This window comes from Mauremys mutica, chromosome 2, assembly GCF_020497125.1.
Source record: "Mauremys mutica isolate MM-2020 ecotype Southern chromosome 2, ASM2049712v1, whole genome shotgun sequence".
Classification (NCBI taxonomy): Eukaryota; Metazoa; Chordata; order Testudines; family Geoemydidae; genus Mauremys; species Mauremys mutica.
In genome coordinates, this window is record NC_059073.1 from 10256608 (window position 1) to 10280949 (window position 24342).

The 24342-nt window shown below is 43.6% G+C and overlaps 1 protein-coding gene across 10 annotated transcripts in view; it reads left to right on the forward strand.

The window, feature by feature from the left end:
• TSNARE1 (t-SNARE domain containing 1) overlaps positions 1–24342 on the forward strand; it is a 673885-nt gene that overhangs the window by 339052 nt on the left and 310491 nt on the right. For all 10 annotated transcript variants that reach the window (XM_045004924.1, XM_045004925.1, XM_045004918.1 and 7 more), the window contains 2 exons: positions 14482–14572; positions 22276–22350. In XM_045004924.1, coding sequence (XP_044860859.1) covers positions 14482–14572; positions 22276–22350 — 166 coding nt within the window. The remainder of the gene's footprint in view (positions 1–14481; positions 14573–22275; positions 22351–24342) is intronic.

Genomic DNA, 24342 nt, shown 5'->3' on the forward strand with positions numbered 1-24342 from the left:
CAGATTTCATATTTCTTGGTGAGGGCTAGTGGTCTGCTGCCTGTAAATATTTAATAGGATTGTGGGGTGTGATGATCTCTGACTGGAATGAACAATGAAACCTTCTCCCTTTTACAGCGTTGCTGGATATGTCTGTGTTTTGTAGTGAGAGATGTAAAATGGAGTTCCTGACATATGGACATTATAAGATCCTATGGAAGTTTCTGCGAGGGTCAGGGGCTTACCTACAATGTCCTCGTCGAATTCTGGTTTATGTAATACACTCTGCCTTTGTAACATTCTGTATATAGCTAGAAACGGATAAAGTATATCTCAGTCCTAAACTGTTGAGTAATAGATCTGTGCTTTATTGAATTCTTGCTATGTCCTGCCCTAGAGATGGCTGCATTTCAGTGGCAGGTGAAGTGCTTCATTTTCCTTTAAAAAACCCTGAGATAACTTGGGATGAATGGCACCACAGAAATATATGGTATACTTAACTTCATTGCTGAAACTGGAAACCAGTGGCCCAGTTCTCCCCTCGCTTGTACTTTGACTAATTTGTACCTATGTGAAGTAGGCGTATATGTTGCCAGATTAGAGTTGTACTGTTTTGCACTCCCTTTGCCCAGATATAAAAGTGCAAGTCGGTGGAGCAGCAAGTCCTAGACGTGAACATGAAAGAGTGTAGAACTTTGCTTTGGAGGTAGAACAAGTGGATTTAGCTCTTACTGTTGAGACTTAATGATACAGCAAAAGTACCCTAAGGCTTGATTAAATAACTACCAATTCCAGCTTGCCTTTCTTCTGTTTGCTTTTGCAATAAATGCTCAGTTGAAAGATGCATTGTGCTTTAGCCTTTCTCTGCATATGCAAGCAACAGCAGAAAACCTAGAGGATGAGGCACGATATTGCATCTTGGCCATAACACATTAATTCACCAGTTGGTTATTCTATTCTCTCGGTTTAAAGGCTCTTATTGCATCAGCAGTTGCATTGCTATACATAAGTGTGTCTTAATAGAACAATTCATTTAATTGAATCAGATCCTCAGCTGGTGTAAACTGGCATTGTTTTGGACTAGCCTGATGGTGCTGTGACAATGTTTTACAACATTGCTGCACTGGGAATCGCAGGGCCTGGTTGTTGGATCTTGGATCTATATCTTGATATTGAATCTATATCTTTGTCTACTAGATTAACAACTTTTCATGTTATTGGCTCTTATATTGTTGTGTGCTAGATTAGCAATTGTTTGTTGACCAAGCAGGTACTTATGGACTGGGACCAGGTCACCCTTCTCTCCTGGGGTCTATCAAGGAATCTCTGGAGTACCTCATGCCATTGTAGCTGCTCCCGTGGTCGGTAGAGTTTGGAGACTAGAGGAATGTCTGAAGCAATGTAAATTATTAGGCATATAAAATTCAATATACAAATGTGTATAATTTATGGGCCCGATCCTGTGAGATGCTGAGCATTCTCAACTCCCATTGACTTCAGTGCTTCAGACTCCGGCCCTAAGACATAAAGGGGAATGATAACAAGCTTAAGGTTTGAATAATGATTTCCTTACACTTCCATCCTGAGCCCTCTTGTTTTCATGCTCCTTACAACTAAAGAGTGTAGGGAACTTATGCAAATGCAGATGCTCAGCATATCAGTGCTTGAACCAGAGATGTGAGATCATTGTGTCCTGTCAAGGTACAATCCAGACCAATAAGTCACCATGTCACCACTGCCCTCTAACATGGGGTGCTCTTTACAACGCTTTCCTGCTGTAGCCTCCAGCCTGGACTGCTCACAAACAACCTCCAGTGTGCAAGTCACTCCCAGCTATGTCTGTGTGTGCGCAGCAGCCAGCCAGCCACACCCTGGCTCTTATCAGCCTTGGTTATACTGCAGGGTGACCCCAACACACCTCCAGCCTTAGATTCCTGCCACCTCCCGGGTATGTATGTCTTAACCCCCCAGCTTTCTCTACTTTACATAAAATCTGTTATTTCTTTAACAGAAATAATATGCAGACAACGTGCCACCTCAAATGGAGTTTCCCAGACACTTCAATTTAAACAATAAAACAAGTTTTTTTACTAGGAAGAGATTTTAAGTGAGTACAAGTAACAAGGCATAAAAATCAGATATGGTTACTAAACAAATAAAGCTACAATGCAACTGTTGCTTAACTTAACAAACTATGTTAAATTTGTAAAAGCAGCAAAGAGTCTTGTGGCACCTTATAGACTAACAGACATTTTGGAGCATGAGCTTTCGTGGGTGAATACCCACTTCGTCGGATGCAACTGACGAAGTGGGTATTCACCCACAAAAGCTCATGCTCCAAAACATCAGTTAGTCTATAAGGTGCCACAAGACTCTTTGCTGCTTTTACAGATCCAGACTAAGGCCTGGTCTACACTAAGGGCGGGGGTCGAACTAGGGTACGCAAGTTCAGCTACGTGAATAGCGTAGCTGAACTCGAAGTACCCTAGTTCGACTTACTTACCTGTCCAGACGCGGCGGGGTCGAACTCCGCGGCTCCAAGGTCGACCCCGCCACCGCCGTTCACGGTGGTGGAGTTCCGGAGTCGACCGGAGCGCGCGGGGAGTTCGAACTATCGCGTCTTGATTAGATGCGATAGTTCGAACTCGGAGAAGTCGAACTCACCGCATCAACCCGTGCGGTGAGTATGGACCTACCCTAACACGGCTACCCCTCTGATATGTTAAATTTAAACCACATTTTTCTCACCATTTGCTTTCAGCAGTCTTACTGACCAAACTTCTTAACTCAGGATCCCTTCTCCCAGAATCCAATGAATTCTTCCTTTGTGGCTTCAGGTGCCGTGAATGGGATGGGCAGGAGGTGAGAGAGGGGGGCCCTGGGGTGTTTGTCCTTCCTTTTAATAGTGTCACTCCTCCCCTTGAAAAACATTTCCAGCTGAGATTCAGGAGAAAAAGAGCTTATGTGGAAAGATGTCCCCTGCTGGTTTTTTCCCACCTGTTTGAGCTTCCTTTATCTCCCCTTCCTGCTCTGTTTACTGCTTAAATGCAGTTTTGGCAGTCCACACCTCCCTTTGTTAGGACAGATTTGCCAGGTTCTTCTTGGGTAGGGCTGTGGTTTGAAACGTGTTAATAACGTCATAAAGGGAAATCGTATAACTTCACACACATCGCCACACATATTCTACCAGGGCAATAATGACCAGCAAATTATGAGTTTTCAAATGATACATCGCAAGGCATACTTTGTACAAAGACTAATTCAATAGGGTGTGGACACAGGGGTACATTCTGTCACAATATATATGTCATCTCACCACATAGTAAACAGTAGGTTTTTTTCTTCTTTTATAAAAACAAATTACAATTTGTGCTACACTTTCCAGTTGCTGTGCAAAAGACCTTAACCAGAGTATCATCTGAGGAGCATACAGTGTGTGACCTGTCTTAATTATAGTCAAATCTCCTTGATCACCAACTTCTAAATGTATAAAATTGTTCAGTTGCTTTGCAAATCTTAGACACCAAGTGGGATAGAAAATCTAATGAACAGTAAATATTCATAGCTTCCAAGGCCAGAAGGGACCACTGTAATCATCTAGTCTGACTAGGGTGGCCAGGTGCCCAAAAAAGTCTGGTTGAAAAGGGGTCCTGACAGTGTCCGATCAGATCTAATGACTGGACACCCAAAGTCCGGTTACTGCAGGCGGGGGAGGTGCTGGGTCATCACCCGTGCCAGCACCTATTCAGCTGGGGCCACCTTCTACTTCCATCGGGCGGCTGCAGCTCCCAGGCCTGGCTCTGCAGGCAAGTCCTTCCTGACCCAGGCGGGGGGAGGGGAAAAGTAGCAAGTCATGAGGGGGAGGGGGAAAGAGGAGTAGATGGGGGCAGGGCCTTGGGGGTAGAGGTGTGGCAGGGGTGGGTCATTGGGGTGGGAAGAGGCGGGGAAGGGGAGATTCCAACACTCCTGCTGGAGTGTCTGGTTTTTAAATATTACCAAGTTGGCAACTGTAAATCTGTCCTCCTGTATAACAGAAACCATAGAACTTCACCAAAATAATTCCTAGAACAGATCTTTTAGAAAAAAAAAAATCCAATCCAGTGATGAAGAATCCACCACAACCCTTGATAAATTGTTCCAATAGTTAATTGCTCTCAGTGTTCAAAATGTATGCCCTATTCCCCGTCTGAATGTGTATAACTTCAACTTCCAGCCATTGGATCGTGTGATACCTTCCTCTGCTAGATTGAAGAGCCCATTATTCAATATTTGCTCTCCATGTAGGTACTTATAGATATATTCTTGACATGTACCTGAAAACCATGGTATTGCTCTTTTGTTAGGGCGCAGATGTGTGTAAGAGAAATCAGCCGTATCCTTTCTGAAGTGTGCTTCTCCCCCTCTGTTCCCTCTCCCACCACCCCTCCAGAGAGCTTTGGCTACAGTGTTGGTGACATAACTGTTGCAAACAAGTTTCTCTCTCAATTCTGGTTTTTATTGTGTGCTTTGGTCTTCAGTTCCTGTGCTGAACTGTTGTGTCGAGTTGCTGGGCCTAATTCTTTATGGCCCTACCCCGTGAGCCGTCATTTACACTTGTGCAAAATCGGCGTAAAATGCTGCCATGTAGATTGAAGAGTTGTCACCAGAGGTAGCTGTCTTGCTGTAGCAGATGAAAGGATTCCTTTTATTGTATGTAATTTATAAAGTGCTTTAAGATCTTTTTTGGATATAAGAAGCAGTATAAATTCTAAGTTATTAGGATGATATTGATAGATAGGATGCTTTAGAGTGGGTCCGAAGGCCTACAAGATAGGCTGAGCAGGTGATCACACGCTTGATGCATGAACAAGGGGGGCTTAGAAGATGGGTGAATGAAGTCAGCAAGCAGGAGCTGGGTGGATAAACCCCCCCTTGCACTTAAGCTTGGGAAGTGCCGATAAAAAAGTTCTCAGTACTGATAAGGAAGCTGCTTGTGCGCCAGGAACTGCTCAAGGCCATGAAATTTGTAATCAAATGCTTCACCAGGTGCCGTTAATTAACCGCAGGCAATTAAATGCTTTAACTGTGATGTAAACTTGCTTATATAAATTTGTGCTGTATTGAAGAAATGGGGGGCTGGTTCTGGTTCTCTGTGGAGAACGGGCTTGTTCTTTGTTGTGTGTGTGCATGCATCAATAAAGAACTTGGTTTCGGACTTTGCTGGGTTGCCTGTCTCTCTTGCGGTCAGACAACGAACCTGAAAAGTCTGGGATAAAGATAACCCCAACAATATTTTGATAGTTAAGGTGTTGTAAACTCCATAAATTGGTTTAGAGAAATGGTATAAAAGGGAGAGTGTCCTGATATCTCCTCTCTCGGCAATATGTGGTACCCACACAATCTGATCTGTAATCTCCACCATGCCCCAACTCTGAACTTTCAGCTGGGACTTGACCTGTCAGAGATAGCTGCCAGTGATTATCCTGAAAGTATCCTGAATGCCTCAGTCTAGCTCTATCCAGTCTGTTATTACTGCGCTTGTCGCTGGCATTGTGTATGGCTGGTCCAACCTTTTAGACTCCTGTGTGCATGGCTGCATCTACCCTAACAGTTGTACTTCCATAATAATCTGCCTGTTGAAGAGGTAGGAGTTTGCCCAGAAGATAAGGAGGCATGGCTTACTAATCAGGAATGATGGAGCAATGGCTGGGCTCACAGCTGCATTTGCCCAGACTTAAAATGCTCTCTGTAGATTCTTAATAATCATTTGAATAGCATCATTAATGCCCATGTACATGCAATAAGGTATGTCACCTGCCCCAAAGAAGTTACACTCTGAGGCCTGGTCTACACTACGCGTTTAAACCGGTTTAGGGAGCGTAAAACCGATTTAACGCCACACCTGTCCACACTTAAGAGGCCCTTTATATCGATATAAAGGGCTCTTTAAACCGGTTTCTGTACTCCTCCCTAACGAGAGGAGTAGCGCTAGTATCGGTATTACCATATCGGATTAGGGTTAGTGTGGCCGCAAATCGACGGTATTGGCCTCCGGGCGGTATCCCACAGTGCACCACTGACCGCTCTGGATAGGAATCTGAACTCGGATGCAGTGGCCAGGTAGACAGGAAAAACCCCGCGAACTTTTGAATATTTCCTATTTGCCCAGCGTGGAGCTCCGATCAGCACGGGTGGCGATGCAGTCCGAAATCAAAATAAAAAAAGAGCTCCAGCATGGACCATGCGGATGTGATCGCAGTGAGGGCAGGCAAATCTGTTCTATCAGCGCTCCGTTACAGAAGACGAAATTCAAAATCATTTTTAAAAAATCTCCAGACAGACGCCATAGCAGGGACTCAGTGCACTGCTGCGTGACAAGCGAACGGAAAGCCAAAGAATCAAATGGACGCTCATGGACTGGAGGACTCAAGCTATCCCACAGTTCCTGCTGTCTCCGAAAAGCATTTGCATTCTTGGCTGAGCTCCAAATGCTTCTAGGGTCAAACACAGTGTCAGCCGTGGGTCAGGGCATAGCTAGGCAATTTACGCACCCCCCCACCCACCCCCAGAAGTGAAAGGGAAAACAATCCTGTCTTGACTCTTTTACATGTCACCCTATCTTTACTGAATGCTGCAGATAGACGCGATGCTGCAGCACTCAATACCAACATCCTTGCTCCCCCCCCGCCATGGGTGGCTGATGGTACAATATGGCTGATATCCATCGTCATCATCAGCCTATTGGCACATGGGGCAGTGCAAAAGGACTGGTAACCATGCCGACTAGCATCAGTGAGGTCGATCAAGGGCGCCTGCTCCTAATTTTTCCTGGTAGATGGTGCAGTATGGCTGGTAACCGTCTTTATCATAGCAACAGGGGTCTGAGCTCCATCAGCCCCCACCCTTCATGTGTAAAGAAAAGATTCAATTGCCCCTGGACTAGCAGCGCGATGCTGGGCTCCTCTCCTCCACACTTCTTAATGTCCTGTCTGGACTATCATAGCAGCTGGAGGCTGCCTTCCACTCATTTCTCACGAACAAGTCACTGTGTCTTATTCCTGCATTCTTTATTACTTCATCACACAAGTGGGGGGACAATGCTACGGTAGCCCAGGAAGGCTGGGGGAAGAACAGAATCAACAGGTGGGGTTGTTGCAGGAGCACCCCCTGTGAATAGCATACAGCTCATAATTTCTGCAGGATCTGACACAGAGCAGCTGTGCTCTCTGGTTCTATGATACAGTGGTTCTCTAGTACACTTGCCCATATTCTAGGCAGGACTGATTCTATTTTTAGATACCAAAAAGGAGGGATTGACTCAGGGAGTCATTCCCAATTTTGGCTTTTGTGCCCCTGGCTGATCTCAGCCAGGGGCACTTATGACAGCAGCAAATGGTGCAGTGCAAAAGGACTGGTAACCATGATCATCTTATTACCAATTTATGGTATGGTAGATGGTACAGTATGGCTGGTAACCATCTCTGCTGTCATGCAAAAGCATGCTGCTGTGTAGCGCTGCTGAATCGCCTCTGTCAGCGGCATCTAGTACACATACGGTGACAGTCACAAAAGGCAAAACAGGCTCCATGATTGCCATGCTATGGCATCTGCCAGGGCAATCCAGGGAAAAAAGGCGCGAAATGCTTGTCTGCCGTTGCTTTCCCAGAGGAAGGAGTGACTGACGACATTTACCCAGAACCACCCACGACAATGATTTTTGCCCCATCAGGCACTGGGATCTCAACCCGGAAATTCCAAGGGGCAGGGGAGGCTGCGGGAACTATGGGATAGCTACGGAATAGCTACCCACAGTGCAACGCTCCAGAAATCGACGCTAGCCTCTGACCGTGGATGCACACCACCGATTTAATGTGTTTAGTGTGGCCGCGTGCACTCGATTTTATACAATCTGTTTTGCTAAACCGGTTTATGTAAATTCGGAATAATCCCGTAGTGTAGACGTACCCTAAGGCTTTTCTACCCAGCGAGCAGGGTTAGCTGTGTCGGCAGGAGAGTGCTCCTGCTCACAACATGCTCTTCACACTGGCACTTGTCACGGCAAAACTTTTGTTTTTCATGTTTTGTTTGTTTGTTTTTTAACACCTCTGAAAGACAAACGTTTTGTCCAGTTGCCAGTGTAGACATAGCCTCAGACAGACAAAACAGAGACATGTTATTGAACAATAGTTCAGGTAAAGGAGAGAGTGGTGAGATTACTGGTGAGGAGAAAGAGTTCCTGGAAGGAGGTGGCTTTTAAGGAAAGATGTAAAGGGGCCACACGATGGAGAAAAGTGGAGATTTAGTCCCAACAAATAGAGCAGCATGAATGAAGGCCCACAGGTTCAATCTCAGTACTCTTGAGTGCTTGACTTCACAGCTGTGACATTTTTAACATAGTGGTGGTTTTTTTGTGTGTTGTGTGTGTGCACATGCACACACAGATGTTTTAAAAATAATCAAACTTGTGTGGTTAAATCCCCCAGTTGCATTGAAAATCTTTCATGCATGGGGTGTGAATGCTCCTTTTAAGAAAACATTTTTTGAAATGCAGCCTCATATCAGAAGGCTCCTGGCCATCCTAGCAATAGCAATTATGGGTTCCTCTCGCCTCCTAAATTCTCTTACAAAAATAGTCTGAAAATTAAATGATTATTAAAGTCACTGAGTTCTGATTTTCTGGTACTATCCACAGTGTGTCTGCAGATCCCTGATATGAGCTGAAGCTGTTCTGAGACCCTGCCAACTCATATAACAAGCAAACCAGAGAGACAGGGTGGGCGAGATAATATCTTTTATTTGGATCACCTTCTGTTGGTGAGAGAGACAAGCTTTCGGTCCACACATACCTCTTGTTCTGGTCTGGGAAAGGTACTCACAGTGTCCAGCAAGGTAGAACAGAATGTTTAGCATAGGTAGCACACATTGTAAGTGACCATTTAAGGTAGAATGGCCCGTTGATGTCTCTGGAGCCATAGGATAAAAAGAAGGGGTTAGTGGGTTACAGATTGTTGTAACAAGCCATAAATCCAGTGTCTTTGTTCAGTCCGTGATTTTTAGTATCTAGCAGAATGATGATTTTAATCTTCCACTAACAAGTTTTTTTTTGTCCCTTTTGAAGTAGAGAGTCACTTTTTCTCTTTGAAATTTTCTTGTTTTGCTGTTTGTTTAGTGAGCTTGGAGCCAGTGATTTCCTTTTTGAGCCTTTTACAAGCGTAATCCTAAAAAACAATGTACAGTGACGCTGTTTCATTGGATTACTTTGTGGCCTTTCACCTCTGGAACTGGCATGTAAATCCATCCCTGAGGTGGTTGTTTATGGAAGGGAGTCTCAGATGGAAGGGAAGATAAACATGATGAACTCCTTAGGTTTCTCTGACTCTCTGTCGCTTCATTTGAAGTCCGTCCTAAGGGTCTGATCAGATTTTGTACTTTGTTTTTCACTAAGAATCTCAAAACTTTGTACAAACAATACTGAACGTGCTTCATTACACCCCGTGAGGTAGAGGAGGGAAATGGAGAGATCACTTCGCTTGCCTCTCACTTGAGCTCATTTAAAAACTGGATAAATGAAGCATGGCTATGGTAAATTGAAGCAAAAATGGCTTGACTAAAACCACACAGCAAGTCAGTGGCAGGGCTGGGAATACAATCTAAGGGTAGGTCTATACTCACCGTCCGGGTCGACGCGGTGAGTTCAACTTCTCGAAGTTCGAACTATTGCGTCTAATCAAGACGCGATAGTTCGAACTCCCTGCGCGCTCCGGTCGACTCCGGAACTCCACCACCGCGAACGGCGGTGGCGGAGTCGACCTTGGAACCGCGGAGTTCGACCCTGCCGCGTCTGGACCGGTAAGTCAGTCGAACTAGGGTACTTCGAGTTCAGCTACGCTATTCGCGTAGCTGAACTTGCGTACCTTAGTTCGACCCCCCCCCCTTAGTGTAGACCAGGCCTAAGATCAGTTCCTGGTTCATGCCATTACAGTAACTCCTCACTTAAAGTCGTCCCAGTTAACATTGTTTCGTTGCTGATCAATTAGGGAACATGCTCATTTAAAGTTGTGTAATGCTCCCTTCTAACGTCATTTGGCTGTCTACTGCTTGCAGGAAAAGCAGCCCGTTGCAGCTAGCTGGTGGGGGCTTGGAACCAGCGTGGACTGGCAGCCCCCTGTCAGCTCCCCCTATCAGCTCCCCACTCCCCTAAGTTCCCTGTGCAGCAGCTGCCTGCAGTTCAGCTGTGTCCCTCCCCCCCACTGCCATGTGCTGCTCCTGCCCTCTGCCTTGGAGCTGTGCGGGGGGGAGGGAAGGAAGAAGGGGGGCTAGTGTCAGGGTGTCCCCCTCCCCCCTGCTCCTGCACCCCGCTTACCCTATCGTCCATAAATCGGGGGGACAGACCAGGACTCAGGGCTGAGGGAGCTTGCAGCAGCTGCATTTCAGCAAGCTGGTCAAATTAACAAGGCAGTGTACTTAAGGGAAACACACATCTCCCTCCATTCCTGCTGCCTTGTGTAGAGAGAGAGTTAACCCTTGAGGGCTCAGCCTATTGCTAGTTCATCATTTAGCAGTAAGGGAAATATCCCACCCCCTGACTCCTCCACCTCAACCAAGCTTCACAATCATCATCACTGTGTACCAGTATTAAATTGTTTGTTTAAACTTATACTGTGCGTGTATATAAAATATAAATATGTCTTTTGTCTGGTGGAAAAAAATTCCCTGGAACCTAACCCCTCCATTTACATTAATTCTTATGGGGAAATTGGATTCGCTTAACATCGTTTCACTTAGTCACATTTTTCAGGAACAGAACTACAACGTTAAGTGAGGAGTTACTGTACTTAGTGCCTACAAATAAGCAATTTTTAGTCTAGAACCAGGGGCGGCTCCAGGCACCAGCACGCCAAGCGTGTGCCTGGGGCGGCAAGCCTCGGGGGGTGCTCTGCCACTTGCCGCGAGGGCGGCAGGCAGATTGCCTTCGGCGGCTTGCCTGCGGAGGGTCCGTTGGTCCCACAGCTTCGGTGGACCTCCCGCAGGCGTGCCGCCGAATCAGCGGGACCGGGGACCTCCCGCAGTCAAGCTGCCGAAGGCAGCCTGCCTGCCGTCCTTGGGGCGGCAAAATACCTAGAGCCGCCCCTGTCTAGAACCTGTCCAAACTGCATGCTAGGAACTATACATCCAATGGGCCATACTTCCATATTAAAGAAAATGGCAGCCATGGGTTTGATTGTAGAATTATGTGGGCTAAGCTTTCGCCGCTGGTGGTTTATAGAGTTCAGTGTCTTTGCATCCTTTCTTATAAACACACACGAATCAGAAAAGTTTACTCCTCCTAAGAGAATTCCATCCCATTTGTAGTCCTGCAGTTCATCATGATAGCCAGTGTAGTTCTTTTCAGCATATATAAAATATTCACACTATATCTGTATAGATCATATATTTAACTTGCTATTGTGTGGCTGACTTTTCTCAAAATGAAATTGTATTCATCTTAGACATCCCTTTAATTAACTTGCACAGTTCCATAGGGAGAGGGATATGGAGGAAGCTACTAATAATAATAGTAGCGGCATATCTTATTACCATTGCATATTAAAGTAAAATAAAATGCTGCAGGAGGTGGAATTCCAAGGCCTTTATTTTTAATGAAGATCTTAATAGCATTTAATGTAAATTAAATATAATCACTGTCTGATTTCTGAATGTATCTCTGAGGCTGAAGCATAGTAAGTTAATTATGCTGACAACACACTTGCAACTACCAAAGTTGAGCACTGAAATGTTATTTGAAATGTGTTTTAAAAGGGGGATAGAGAGCAATTTTTTTTAAGGCAGACAAATTGAAGGATCCAAGTTACAAGTTTACACCAGACTTGAATGTATTATGTACTGCAGGGGTTCTCAAACTTCATGGGACTGCAATCCCCTTTGACAATAAAGTTACTACTACATGACCCCGAGAGGGAGGGGTCAGCGCCTGAGCCCCACTGACCCAGGTCAGTGGGGAGGGGTCCGCAACCCAAACCCTGCCGCCCCCATCAGGGGAAATGGGGAGGCAGCCAAGCCCTGCCGCCCACATAGGGATGGAGCTTGGACTTCAACTTCAACCCTGGGTCCCAGCAAGTATAATGCTGGCCCTGGAAACCCCATTAAAATGGTTTGAGAACTGCTGATATACTGTATGTAAGGTCGAAATTTATATTAGAATCCAAACAAAACTGGGATTTTACTCAACTTCAGACATTGAAAAGAATTGAATGTATAGAAGCAATGAGGCCTTTTACTTTCGGGATGGGGACTATCCATATGGAAATTTCCAACTTCTGTAGATAGACAGTTTTTTGAGGTTAAGAAGGTGACTGAGGATTAACTCTAGTGTCTTGTTCTATATTAAATTATATTAAAAGGAAGTATTTGTTAAAGGCTCAGTCATGGAACCCTCACTCATGGAAGTCATGCACTTAGTAGGATGACTCATTTGGGGATTGGACTATGAAGTATTCCTCACAACAGAAGATGTAATGATGATGGAGAGTTTGGTTTTCAGTCTGTTCCACTGTAACACTCCGCATGCGGTAGGATGTGATATTCTCCATAAATCAATGAAAATATAAGAGAGTAGTTAAAGGGATCATGAAATAACCAAATGTATCAAAGAGAGAGGTGAATAATGGATTTTTCAATTTGTTGGCAGTTAAAAAATCATTTCAACTTGAATCAACTCCAAAGTTCCAACAAATGCTGGTGAATTGAAGAAGGCAACAGTTTCATTTTGAATGCCTTGAAACAATCTGGTTTGGTTTGGGTTGATTTCCATGCTGTTTTTAACTTAAAAGCAAAGGAAATGAAGGACTAGTTTTGCAAATGTTGGCGGCATAGTGAGCAAGCAGCGGTAGTTGTGGTGTTGGTGGCCACTTCAAGCCCAGTAGTTAGAGCTCTCACTGGTTTGTGAGAGACCCAGGTTCAATTCCCCCCTCTGCCTGATATGGAGCAGGGATTTGAACATGGGTCCCCCACATTGTGGATGTATGCCTTGGCCATTGGGGGCTACAGAATACTCTGGTGTGTTGGTCTCTCTCAATCTCTCCTGATAGAGTACTCTATAGCCTGGTGGATAGGGAACTCATAGAGCTGGAAGGGACCTTGAAAGGTTATTGAGTCCAGTCCCCTGCCTTCACTAGGCAGGACCAAGTACTGTCCCTGATCCCTAAATGGCCCTCTCAAGGATGAAACTCACAACCCTGGCTTTAGCAGGCCAATGCTCAAACCACTGAGCTATCCCCCCCCCACTACTACTACTTGGTAGATTGGCCACAAAAGACCATGTAAAAATGGCTGCATGTGGCCATGTAAAAATGACTTCTAAGCCTCATGTAGTGATATGCTGTGTATGCATTCAAGTGATTTCTCTGTTTTTCTATTGTGTTGGATAACCAATAAGGCATTGGAAACCTGTTTTTAAGAAGTAATTGTTGTGTTCACCTGTAATGTATGCACTTGGTTTTCACATTTCTGCCCAACTTTTAATGAGACTTCACCCTTCTAGTGGGGATGAGCAATACAATACGAGCGAGGGGTTGGGATTAATATCTACCTGCTGGCAGCCATATTTGATTTAGCTGGTAAAGTTCTTTGGGCAGAGTCTGGACTAGATTCATCAGGGAGAATTAGGCACCTAGCTGCCACTTTGAATGCCTAAATTCAACATTTAGGTGCTACTGGAATTCACAAAACCACTGCTCAACTGCTGCCTAACCTTGTAGTTGCATTGCAGCGCCTAAATCCCCCTGCTAAACCTCATCCTGACCTACTTTTACTGCCTGATACAGAATCTGTCTCCTGGTCTTCTAGATCTTCCATGGCAATGCCCTCATGTAGCCGTCTGCGTCTCCCTCTGCATTGCGCAGCACTGGGTAGGCTGTCAGCACTCAGTAGTAAATCCAAGAAATAATCATCATGAACACTAGAGATTCCAATAACAGAATGGATTAGTCTTGCTTCCTGCTAGCACATTTAACCGCCTGCACCCACAACTGCAGCATGTGCACCTTACCAGCTGGTGTAAATTACAGATCGGAATGCCAAACCTTATCCTGACCTACTTCATCCTCACCTAGTTCCTTCATCACATCTCTTTCTGTTAGAGGCCCTCTTTTTCTTCTTTCTCTTCCGGTTCAGCCTTCCTCTCCTCTTTTGTTATTGCCAAACCAGCTATTTGTAACAGTCTGTCTGCTTCCCTTCACCCACCGCTGACTCCCTTTGCACCACCCCATATTAAACCACAGATCCAAACCCATATCTCATGCTAACTACAACTGGTGACCATTTGCTGGATTCCCTCTCTAGCATTTACTGTTATCCAACCTTCATGTTGCTGCTTCTGCTATTTATACCTGCCGTCACAGCTTCATAGCATAGCCTGTGTGTATTCTGCTGTGATAGCTGTAGTGTGTTAGGAGAGTTATGTGAGTGAGTCATTATAAAATTAAATTGTAATTGTAATTTGCATGGTCTCTTTTTTTCCTACAGGCATGCAACCCAGCAAGAGACCAATAAAACCATTACTACCAGCACGAAAGCTATCAAGCAGCTGTCTGAGATTGTCAGAGGTTCATCTAGGGTATGTGCCTTTTGAGATGCCATTTAGATAGAAAGTTTGGGTTTGGTTTTTAAAGATAAGTGGTGGGCAGCAAGTGCCTTAAAGTTGCTGAGCTCGGTATCTTTATAATTTTCTTTGCTTTGATGTAGTGGTAGTATTGAATTGCATGCTGCCTCAATAAATCATCATTGCAAAACAGATTCAAGGGACCACTGAGGACTTGTGGAAAGAGCTCTCTCCTGAGGCTGGCTCTCATTAAATTAGAAATCTACAGCCACATAGTGAAATCCCAGCTCTTTCCTGTACTGTGTTTAAAACTTAAGAGCCCACATGTCAACTGGAGTAGCAGGGGAAGGTCCCACAGAAGTCCTTAGACACTAGTCAGTGATGACGTTAAGAGAGGAGCAAATTACACACTGGGTACAGGTGAGTCTACAAATAGGTGAAAGTGGATGTAAGTGGCAAAGGAGTGACACTCGCACGGTGTGGCATTCATTGAGTGCAAATATGTTCAATTTACATATTGCAAGGCAGAGATGGGAAAATCCGAGCATGCTGAAGCTCGCACAAAAGTTGCCGTGGGTGGTCCCCTTATGCCCAGTGTCCCGATAGGTAGACCACTCACTCAGGATGGGGGAGATGGGGGTTCAAAGCTTCACTTTGTAAGTTAAAGCAGTTCCTCACCATATTATAATTTATGCCATGCCAGACCCAATTTTCGCAGGAGCATATTCAGCCCCTATCCACCAAGACCTTGACAGTGCCCCTCGCAATGTCATAAGTCCTGAAAGCCTTTTTCTGGGAACAATTATTTAGCCACATGCAATCAGGCTATGATCAGAAAACAGATTGGGCTAAACAAGACTTAAAAAATAAGTATCTTGTGCTGGATCCCATGCCAAAGATTCCTGGGTTTGACCTTCCATGGTCACTTTGGTTAACTCTGAACCAACCTTGGTAGATGCGGACATCTAATGCACAAATTGAAAATCAAAAACTTTCCGGTGTGCAAGTGTGGTTCCCCACGGCAGACCATTGAACATGTCGCTACCTACTGCCCAATTTATAAACATGGAGGCGGCATTACTGCAATAAATTGTGCTATTCCTGATGTAGCCATTTGGCTTGATCAACTTCAGGTGAAATTGTAGTTGCTGCTCTACACCAGACATAGGAAAGAAGGAGAAGAAGAAGCTCCTAACACAAGCTGGTGCATCTCCCATCGACTCCCCCAACTTGGTGTGGGTTACACCCCTACTGGTTGTCCAGCAATTTCTAACAATTTGCCACTTACACCCATTTTCTGACCAACTTCTTTCTAATGTGTAACTTACCACCATTTATGTCACTGCTGAATTTGGCCAAGCACATTCTCATTGGGGAAGAGGCCAGGGCTTGCTGTGTGCTCATAAGAATGGCCATGCTGGGTCAGACCAATGGTCCATCTAGCCCAGTATCCTGTCTCTGACAGTGGTCAGTGTCAGATGCTTCTGGCAGTTGGAGGTTTAGGGATACTGGAGCATGGGGTTGCATCCCTGACCATCTTGCTAATAGCTGTTGATGGACCTATCCTCCAGGAACTTATCTAGTTCTTTTTAACACATTTATACTTTTGGCCTTCGCAACATCCTTGGGATATGAGTTCCACAGGTTGGCTGTGTGTTTTGTGAAGGAGCACTTTCCTTTTGTTTGTTTTAATCCTGCTGCCTATTAATTTCATTGGGTGACCCCTAGTTCTTGTGTTACATGAAGGGATAACTAACACCTCCTATTCACTGTCTTCATACCATTCATGATTTTATAAACCTCAATCATATCCCCCCTTACTCATCTCTTTTCTAAATTGACCACCCCATTCTTATTGATCTGTCCTCATACAGAAATACCCCATAATCATTTCTGTTGCCCTTCTTTTTACCCTTTCCAATTCTAATATATCTCTTTTGAGATGACCAGATCTACATGAAGTATTCAAGGTGTGGTCGTACCATGGATTTATATAGTCGCATTATGATATTTTCTGTCTTATTATCTATTTGTGTCTTAATGGTTCTTAACATTCTGTTCACTTTTGTGCCTGCCACTGCACATTGAGTGGATGTTCTAAGATAATTCTCCACAATGGCTCCAAGATCTCTTTCTTGAATGGTAACAGCTAATTTAGACCCCTTTTGTATGTATAGTAGGGATTATATTTTCTGATGTGCATTACTTTGTGCTTATCAAGATTGACTTTTGTCTGCCATTTTGATGCCCAGTCACCCAGTTTTGTGAGATCCCTTTTCACAGTCTGCTTTGGACTTAACTGTCTTGAATAACTTTCTATTGTCTGCAAATTTTGCCACCTCACTGTTCACCCCCTTTTCCAGACCACTTATGAATATGTTGTACAGCACTGGGCCCAGTACAAATCCTTGGGGGGACCCCACTATTTACCTCTCTCCACTGTGAAAACTAACCATTTATTCCTGGCCTTTGTTTCCTATCTTTTTTAATTAGTTTGTGATCTGTAAGAGGATCTTCCCTTTTATCCCATGACTGCTTAGTTTTCTTAAGCACCTGTCATTAAGCACCTTTGGTGCTCATCTTGGAGAACAGGATTAACTTGAGTGTTTATTAAATGACAGACCCCGGTAACACAGTAATTCAGTAGCTGAAACAAGAATATAATCCCTGTCTCTCAACTACCAGTCCTTTACCCACATGACTAGAGCATGGACCCACAAGCCACACCTTCTCCCTACTGGCTTTTCACCTGGTGCGCTCTCAGCAGTCTGTGCTCTCCTCACACCTGCTCTTCCTTTAGCTTTCACTACCTAATGTTCCCTTGAACTTCCCATGCACCTTCAGCTCCCTCCCCACCCCCACAGCTGCTTCTCCTTGATGTTCCCATACAGCATTCTCTCCCACTCTGCGTTTGCCCTCCTTGTGGGTCAAGAGCTGCTGCTCCCCCAAACTATCCCGGCATCTTCTCCCTCCCGCCCTGATGTTCCCCATATTTCCTTCCTTCCTAGACACTGCTCCCGGTGTCCCTTCTCCTAGGACAAGTATTAGTAGAACTGCTCGACTCAGCGTTTGTCCATATAGTCCCTAAGGGGCTGAAGCTGTGTTAATGTAAAACTCCATGTTGTTTTATGAAGGAGCGCAAGCATTGTTTCTTACCGTTGCCTGCCTGTATTGAGTGGTAAAGAAAAGGATGTAGCAGCAAATGAATACTCTAGAGAGGGTCGTGGTAGCCTTTGTCAGAGAGAGAATGAGCTGTGGGGCTGTTGAATGGTCAGATCAAAGCTGGCTGGAATGAAACAAAAGATGCCTCACTGACTTTATAGAGATGTGATGGTCTGGCCATTCTGTGCAGATCCCCATGTTATTTTGTGCAACACAAATTGGGTCCAGGGGGAAGTCAACTAAGGTGAGCTGAAAAATAATGGCAGTGCCTTATGCTTGAATGTCATTATCAGCCCTTAAAACCCAGGTGGATTCCAGCAGAGGAGGCTGTGATCAGAACAGGTTTCACTGTAATGGATAGAAAGTTTTTAAATTAAAGAAAGTATATTTAAGAGCAGAAAGGAAAAGAGGCGCAAACGTTTATGGTAATAGGAGAAATAAACTCACAACTCTGTGTTGACATCACATCATAACTTTTCCTCTCCCTGGTCAATTAATTTAACAAATCTTTTTTTTACTCTTGCTTTATAACAGTGTGTAGCTTAAATAATTAAACCTACAAATTTTGATGTAAAACCTGTAGACTTTCTCCCTTCTATAAAACAGATGGCTCTGATAGGGATTGGTTGCTGGGTCTCTAAGTCACTCTGGGGGAATCTGTGGATAGTGTTCCGAAGCTTTCCTCTTGTAAAGTTTCTTATAGCATGAGAAACGTTCCATTGATTTAAAGCTTTATAGTCAGTCCCTTCTGATCCATTTTTCTGTGTACTGCTTTGCACAAGAAGTTTTTCTTGTCCAACAGTGATGTGCCACCAGCCAAGTGCATTATGGGTTTTTTTTCCTGCCTTCCTTTGAAGCATCATTTATTGGCTAGAATTGTTGGAGGCAGGAGGCCCACCTGAATGAATTCATAGTATATCAGGAATAGATGCTGGTGTAGATAGACCACTGATTGGATCCATGTGAGAGGAGGCAGGATGCTGGTCTAGTTGGACACTCAGTTATGCTGGTGCTGTCTCTAACCAACATTAAAGGGCTCACCCAGAAAAGCCCCTGTCTAACACTGGGCCAGGCTAGGGTTCCAGTGTTTCTTATGAGGCTAATGTAAGGTTTGAATGATCTCATTAGATAAGTTCTTCAGGGCAGAGAACATGTCTGAATCCATGTTTGTAAAGCTTGTTCAAAAGTGATGGTGTCTCTAAACTGGGGATCATGTTCCCGTCTTCTAAAGTGCTTTGAAATCTGAGGATGAGAAATGTGATGTAAGAGCCGGATGTGGTTATTATTAGTAAGTGATTTTAATAATTTAATCATGCATCCCCCATCCCTTCTAAAATATACCTTTCCTATTCCTCAGCAATGTCTGAACCAATAAAACATGCACAGAGTTGCTAGATGTTTTTGAGCAGTGATTGTAATACACTATCTTTTTTTTTTTTTAAAGGATGCCCCCTCCCTTTCTCCCAACATATCTGTATGCAAACCTGAATACTTTAGCCCACAAGAAGCTTGAATTTTAAGATGCAAGCTCCAAGGCTTCAGAGGACTCCTCTGAACCACTGATGGTTTCTGAAAGATGATCCAACACAGACGCTGATTAAAAAATACTATAGTGTTGGTCCCAAGCCCTCCATTTTAGAACAATAATGCTGCAGCCCATTGAACTATTCCTGTTTATAGCATGTTATTTGGAGAAGCACTGCTGGCTTGGGCATCTTTTTTTTACTGAAATTCTAATTTTAAGAGCTCCTGCTCTCTTTGAAATCAGTGATAAAATTCTTTTTTACTCCAGTGGGTGCTGGACTGGGTTTGGATGGATTTTGATCAGTACAGTTACCAGGGGTGGATTAAGCAACCTGGAAACTGGAACTAGGTGAGGAGACACAAACTCAGTGATCTGGGTCCTGAAACCATGTCTGCTGGCGGCTCTGCTTTTCATCCAGCCCTTCTTGCTAATTGTAATATACTGGTAATCCTCACTGATGTTGGTTGCAAAGTTCTCAGTCAGGAGCGTGCGGGGGGACTGTGTTTGGAATTTCATTAATGTCCGTCACCAAGCACTCATTTTTCCAATTATCCCCAAATAGCTAACATCTAAAGGAGGGACTCCCCAAATCCATTTGCTAAAGAGGCTCTTGAACAATATTGCTACCAGAAAAGAGATTTTAATTACTAGAGATTTTAATTTCAATCACTGAACCCGTGAATCAGGGAGAGAACTTTTCTTGTTCTGGGTACCATGGTGAGCAAAGACCATCTTGGCTTTTGTCGGGCTGTGTTTGTTTGTGATAAAAATAAGGTGCTCATTGTTTGCAACTGCCACGATATCCATTACTATGTCTCTCAATGCTGCTTAGAGTATATTCAATGTAAGTTGTGGGAGAAGCTGTGTTAGTCAAACAGAGTGGAGTGTGGTCCCCCATTATTTGCTGAATAAGGTTGAAAAATAAAATAATAAATCAGTTTATTACTACAAGGAAAGTATTGGTGGTATTGTTATTATTATTAATAATAATACTTAGCACCATTATATTAGTATTAGTTCTGTATTATTCCAAGTATTTATGAGGTACTCATCACTGCACTAATTGTCCTTTACAAGATATAAATATGAAAGACAACTTTCCCATATACTAGAACAAGTATTCGGTGACCCCTGACTTTAAAGTGAGAGAAACACAGTAAAATAAGAAATCCTAGAATGGCAGTTATAGGGAAGGTCTGAGCAAAGAGTCCATCTCGTATCCTCTCATCAATATGATCGGGTTTGAACTCGGGCATATGTCCCAGGGAAGTGAATTCCAGAGAGGAGGGCTTGTTACTGAGGACGCCTGGCTTCCCAGCATGTCGGTAAATGTATAGACAAGCCGGCCTCTGATTAGAACTCTTTTGTCCCTAAGCCAATCAGAATGAAGATGATTATTAATGGCATAGCACAGACCAAGTACAGAATCATCCATCAGAAAAAATGGTCCAATCAGTCATTTGTCATCATCCAAATAAACTCCTTTTGATGTGACATTCATTCTTCCAGAATCAATGTCCGCTGCATTAAAGACATTTGGGGTCTGCCTTGGCATTAAAAAAGAGCTGCAGGAGACCACAGTACAACATTCTGTTCCATTGATAACATCTCTTCTATAGACGTGTTGTCATTAAATAAATGCATGAATTAAAATGTGGTGTCTAGAGCATCCTGCTGTAATATGTTTGCTTTTCATTTTCAGTATACCTATAGTATTGCACCATCTTGTGCATTTGTTGTATAATGGATACAGAGTGTTTGTTGTTTTTTGGTTTTGATTTTGTATTTTTTGGCAGCTTGTGAACAAATACTCTGTTTTCCCAAAAGAGAATATGGGGATTTGTAATGAGAATAAAGCTTACATATTCTCAGTGGTTTCTTGACTGTAGCATCATCAGTGTGACATGATAATTCATATCAATTAGATCTGGCCGAACAGCGGAAAAGGCATTTTTCTGCTTTTTTGGCAAATTGCACTGATATTCATCACATTATGTACTCGCTGAATAATATTGCTGATTGAATGCTGCAAAAAGTATTTGCTGAATATAACGTTCTGTGAGTACTGGTGAAATTCATCCACTAATGTATTCTCCAAATATGATTTGACCAGCCCTAAAATGAATGTCATGATGTCTGGCAGACCTCCTGTGAAATCATATGGACAAAACCTGAGGTCTTTACTCAGATTTTGCCTGAAGTCAAACTCCCACGGACGCCAACGGGAATTTGCATTAGGCCAGATCTACACTAGGAAAGGTTTGCTGGTATAACTGTAGAGCTTATATTGGCAAAAAAAGTAATTTTGCCCTTGTAGATTGTACCAGTTTCCTGAGTGAAATAAGCTATACTAGCAAACATATATATTTTTTTTTCTTGGTATAACTAGATCTGCATTATGCTTTTGTTGGTATAAAAATGTCTTTAAAATCACACCCATAAGCGACTTTCCTACCAGCAAATGTTTATTCTTTAGACTAGACTTAGTAATGTCAGAGTGAAATATAAGGGCTTTGGGATTTGGCTTGTTGAAATTAGACATGCAAAAGGCCTATTAGATAGTGTGGTCCAGATACTACATGGATGAGCATCATAGTCTATTTATTAAATAAATAATAAAGTATTGTGGGAGAAAAATAGTCTAGGATTGTTCCCTATTGTATTTTCTCTTGTATTGTTTCTGATCTAGTTTTATTTGTCCAACAATGGTGTCCAGCTCTTCCTTTGGAAGTGCTAGGTTGCATAAACTAAGCAAAATCAGTCCCGTTTGGTAAATACATGGGAGACTACTTGGAAAACTCAAAGGGTAAAGCATCCCCTTACTCACTAACCAAAATAACTTGCTGTAGCACCTTGGTATTTCTAGTAATTCAGATACTGTTGAAATACCAGGCAGATCTAATGCTGCTTAGCTTAGGAGATCTTGCAGGATCACAGCTCAAGGTCATACACAATCACTTTCTGCTGAATTGTCAGCCATTTTATTGGTTAGTACTGATTTTGTTACTTTACTTTTGTCTTCTAAATACAGCAAGAGCGACTTCAGCTGGACAGGTTGAATAACCAGCTGTCTGATGCCATCCAGCGATACGGAGCTGTGCAAAAGGTAATAGGACTCCTGCACTTCCTTTCACTGTTTGATTTGCGGATTTGGAAATATGTTGATCAACAGCAACTATGGACTCCCAAGAGCATGGAACTGACCAATAGGGTGTCTCATGTCTTTTTTTTGTGTCTGTGTTATACGGCATGATCATTGCAACATATTCGTCCTGTTATTTTGTGGCACAGTGTATGGAAATACCGCAAAACATTTAGTGAAATAGCAACATATAAAATAATTTACTGATAAACTGGCTCCATCCATCCATGGCTGAATGTCAGGGGCAGCTGTAGTACTGTGATGACAGCACAGCATGGCACATCAGAGGGTGACACAACAGCTGCAGGATGGCTAGTGTGACTTTAGGGGAGGTGAAAGAGAAAAAGAAACTTTAATGTGCAGCGTTGCTCTTACCTATGCAATTTAAAGGGACACTGTCCAACATCGTTAGGCTTAATGTTGACCTACCTTGACAGCTCTGCTAAATTAAAAGTTTAAGACCCTAAGGATTCCAGAGGCCTATAGCTGAATAGAAAATGCTGCAACAGCTCAAACTGTTAAAATGAAATAACCAAAAGCCAATCCTCTCCTTCTATTTTCTCTCCCCACCTTATTCCTGGGTGACCTTCTCCATTTGCAAGGTTTCACCAGTCATCTCTATGCGGATGACTCACAAATTTACTTCCTCAACCCTGTCTTCTCAATTATCGTCTGTTCCACATATGACAGCCTCGGGGTAGAGCTGGTCAAAATTTGGAATTTCCATTCCGCAGGAGATTCTGATATTTTAAAGAAAAGTTTTAATTTCAAACCAGAACGAAGACTAGACATTTTGCAATTTCCTGCAGAAAGAAAATTCTGGATTTTTTTGGTTTTTTTTGAGAAACATTGAACTGTTTCCTTTTGGTTATTCTGAAACAGAGCAACCAGATACCTCTGGCTCCAGGGGGCTCCCTGGGCTCTCAGGATCCCTGTCTCTGGGGCAGCCCCCCAGTGCAGACGGCCTCAGAGTTGGGGGCCCCAACTGCAGCAGAGTTGGAAGCCAATACCCGGAGGCTGTGTCTACACAGCCCGTGGGACTGAGCCTCACAGCTCTTTTTAGAGCGCTAGCGTGAACCCTGCCAGCCCGAGTCTCTCCACCCAGCTTCTACGGGTTCTGTAGACATACCTGGGAACCCCTGATAGAGTCGGGTGTCCCAGATCTTCCTAGTCCAGATGGGAGGGTTGCCCTGGAACTACGGACCCTGTAAGCCTGGGCTCCCCAGCCAACCACTACTCAATGAGGCATCTGCCTGAGTGCTCCAAACCCTGCTAAAGCGCAGCCTGACCGAACTTGAGTTCCTACTTACCCGTCTGCAATGGGAGTGCCATGCGCTTGTGTCGAAAGTGGGGAAAAGGAGGATTCTGTGCAAATGAAATATTTGAAGCATACAATCCAGCCCTAACACTTGCATACAAGACACTTTCTATGGGGATCTAATAGGATTTCATTTATTTTTATTAAACACACACACAAACCGGTTCTATTTCTGATGGGTACCAAAGAGGTACCATCAGGGTAAAAGTCAGGTGTCTGAATAACAACTAGTTCTTTCTCTGGCCTTGATTAACCGCTTTAACCTGTACTTCATTTTAAATGTGGGCTGTCCCACCCCTGCTTAGCAAAACTCTTTAATTATGTGCTTAGTTGTAAGCATCTGCTTAAGACCCATTAAAGTCAAACATGTTCTTAAGTGCTTTGCTGAATTGGGTCCTTTGTTGATAATACATTATATCAGTGAAGTTGAAAGAATTTATTATTTTTTTAAAAACCCTCATGTACACTACACCATTGACACAGTTGACTGTTTTGCATGTGATGATGGAAGTAGACTGGGAAGATTCACTTACTGTTTCTCCTGCATTAGAGCCACGCTGTTTGTTTGGGTTTCCAATGCTGCAGGAAAGTGGTTTTTTTTAAAAAGTTTCCATAGAATCCTAGAATATGAAGGTTGG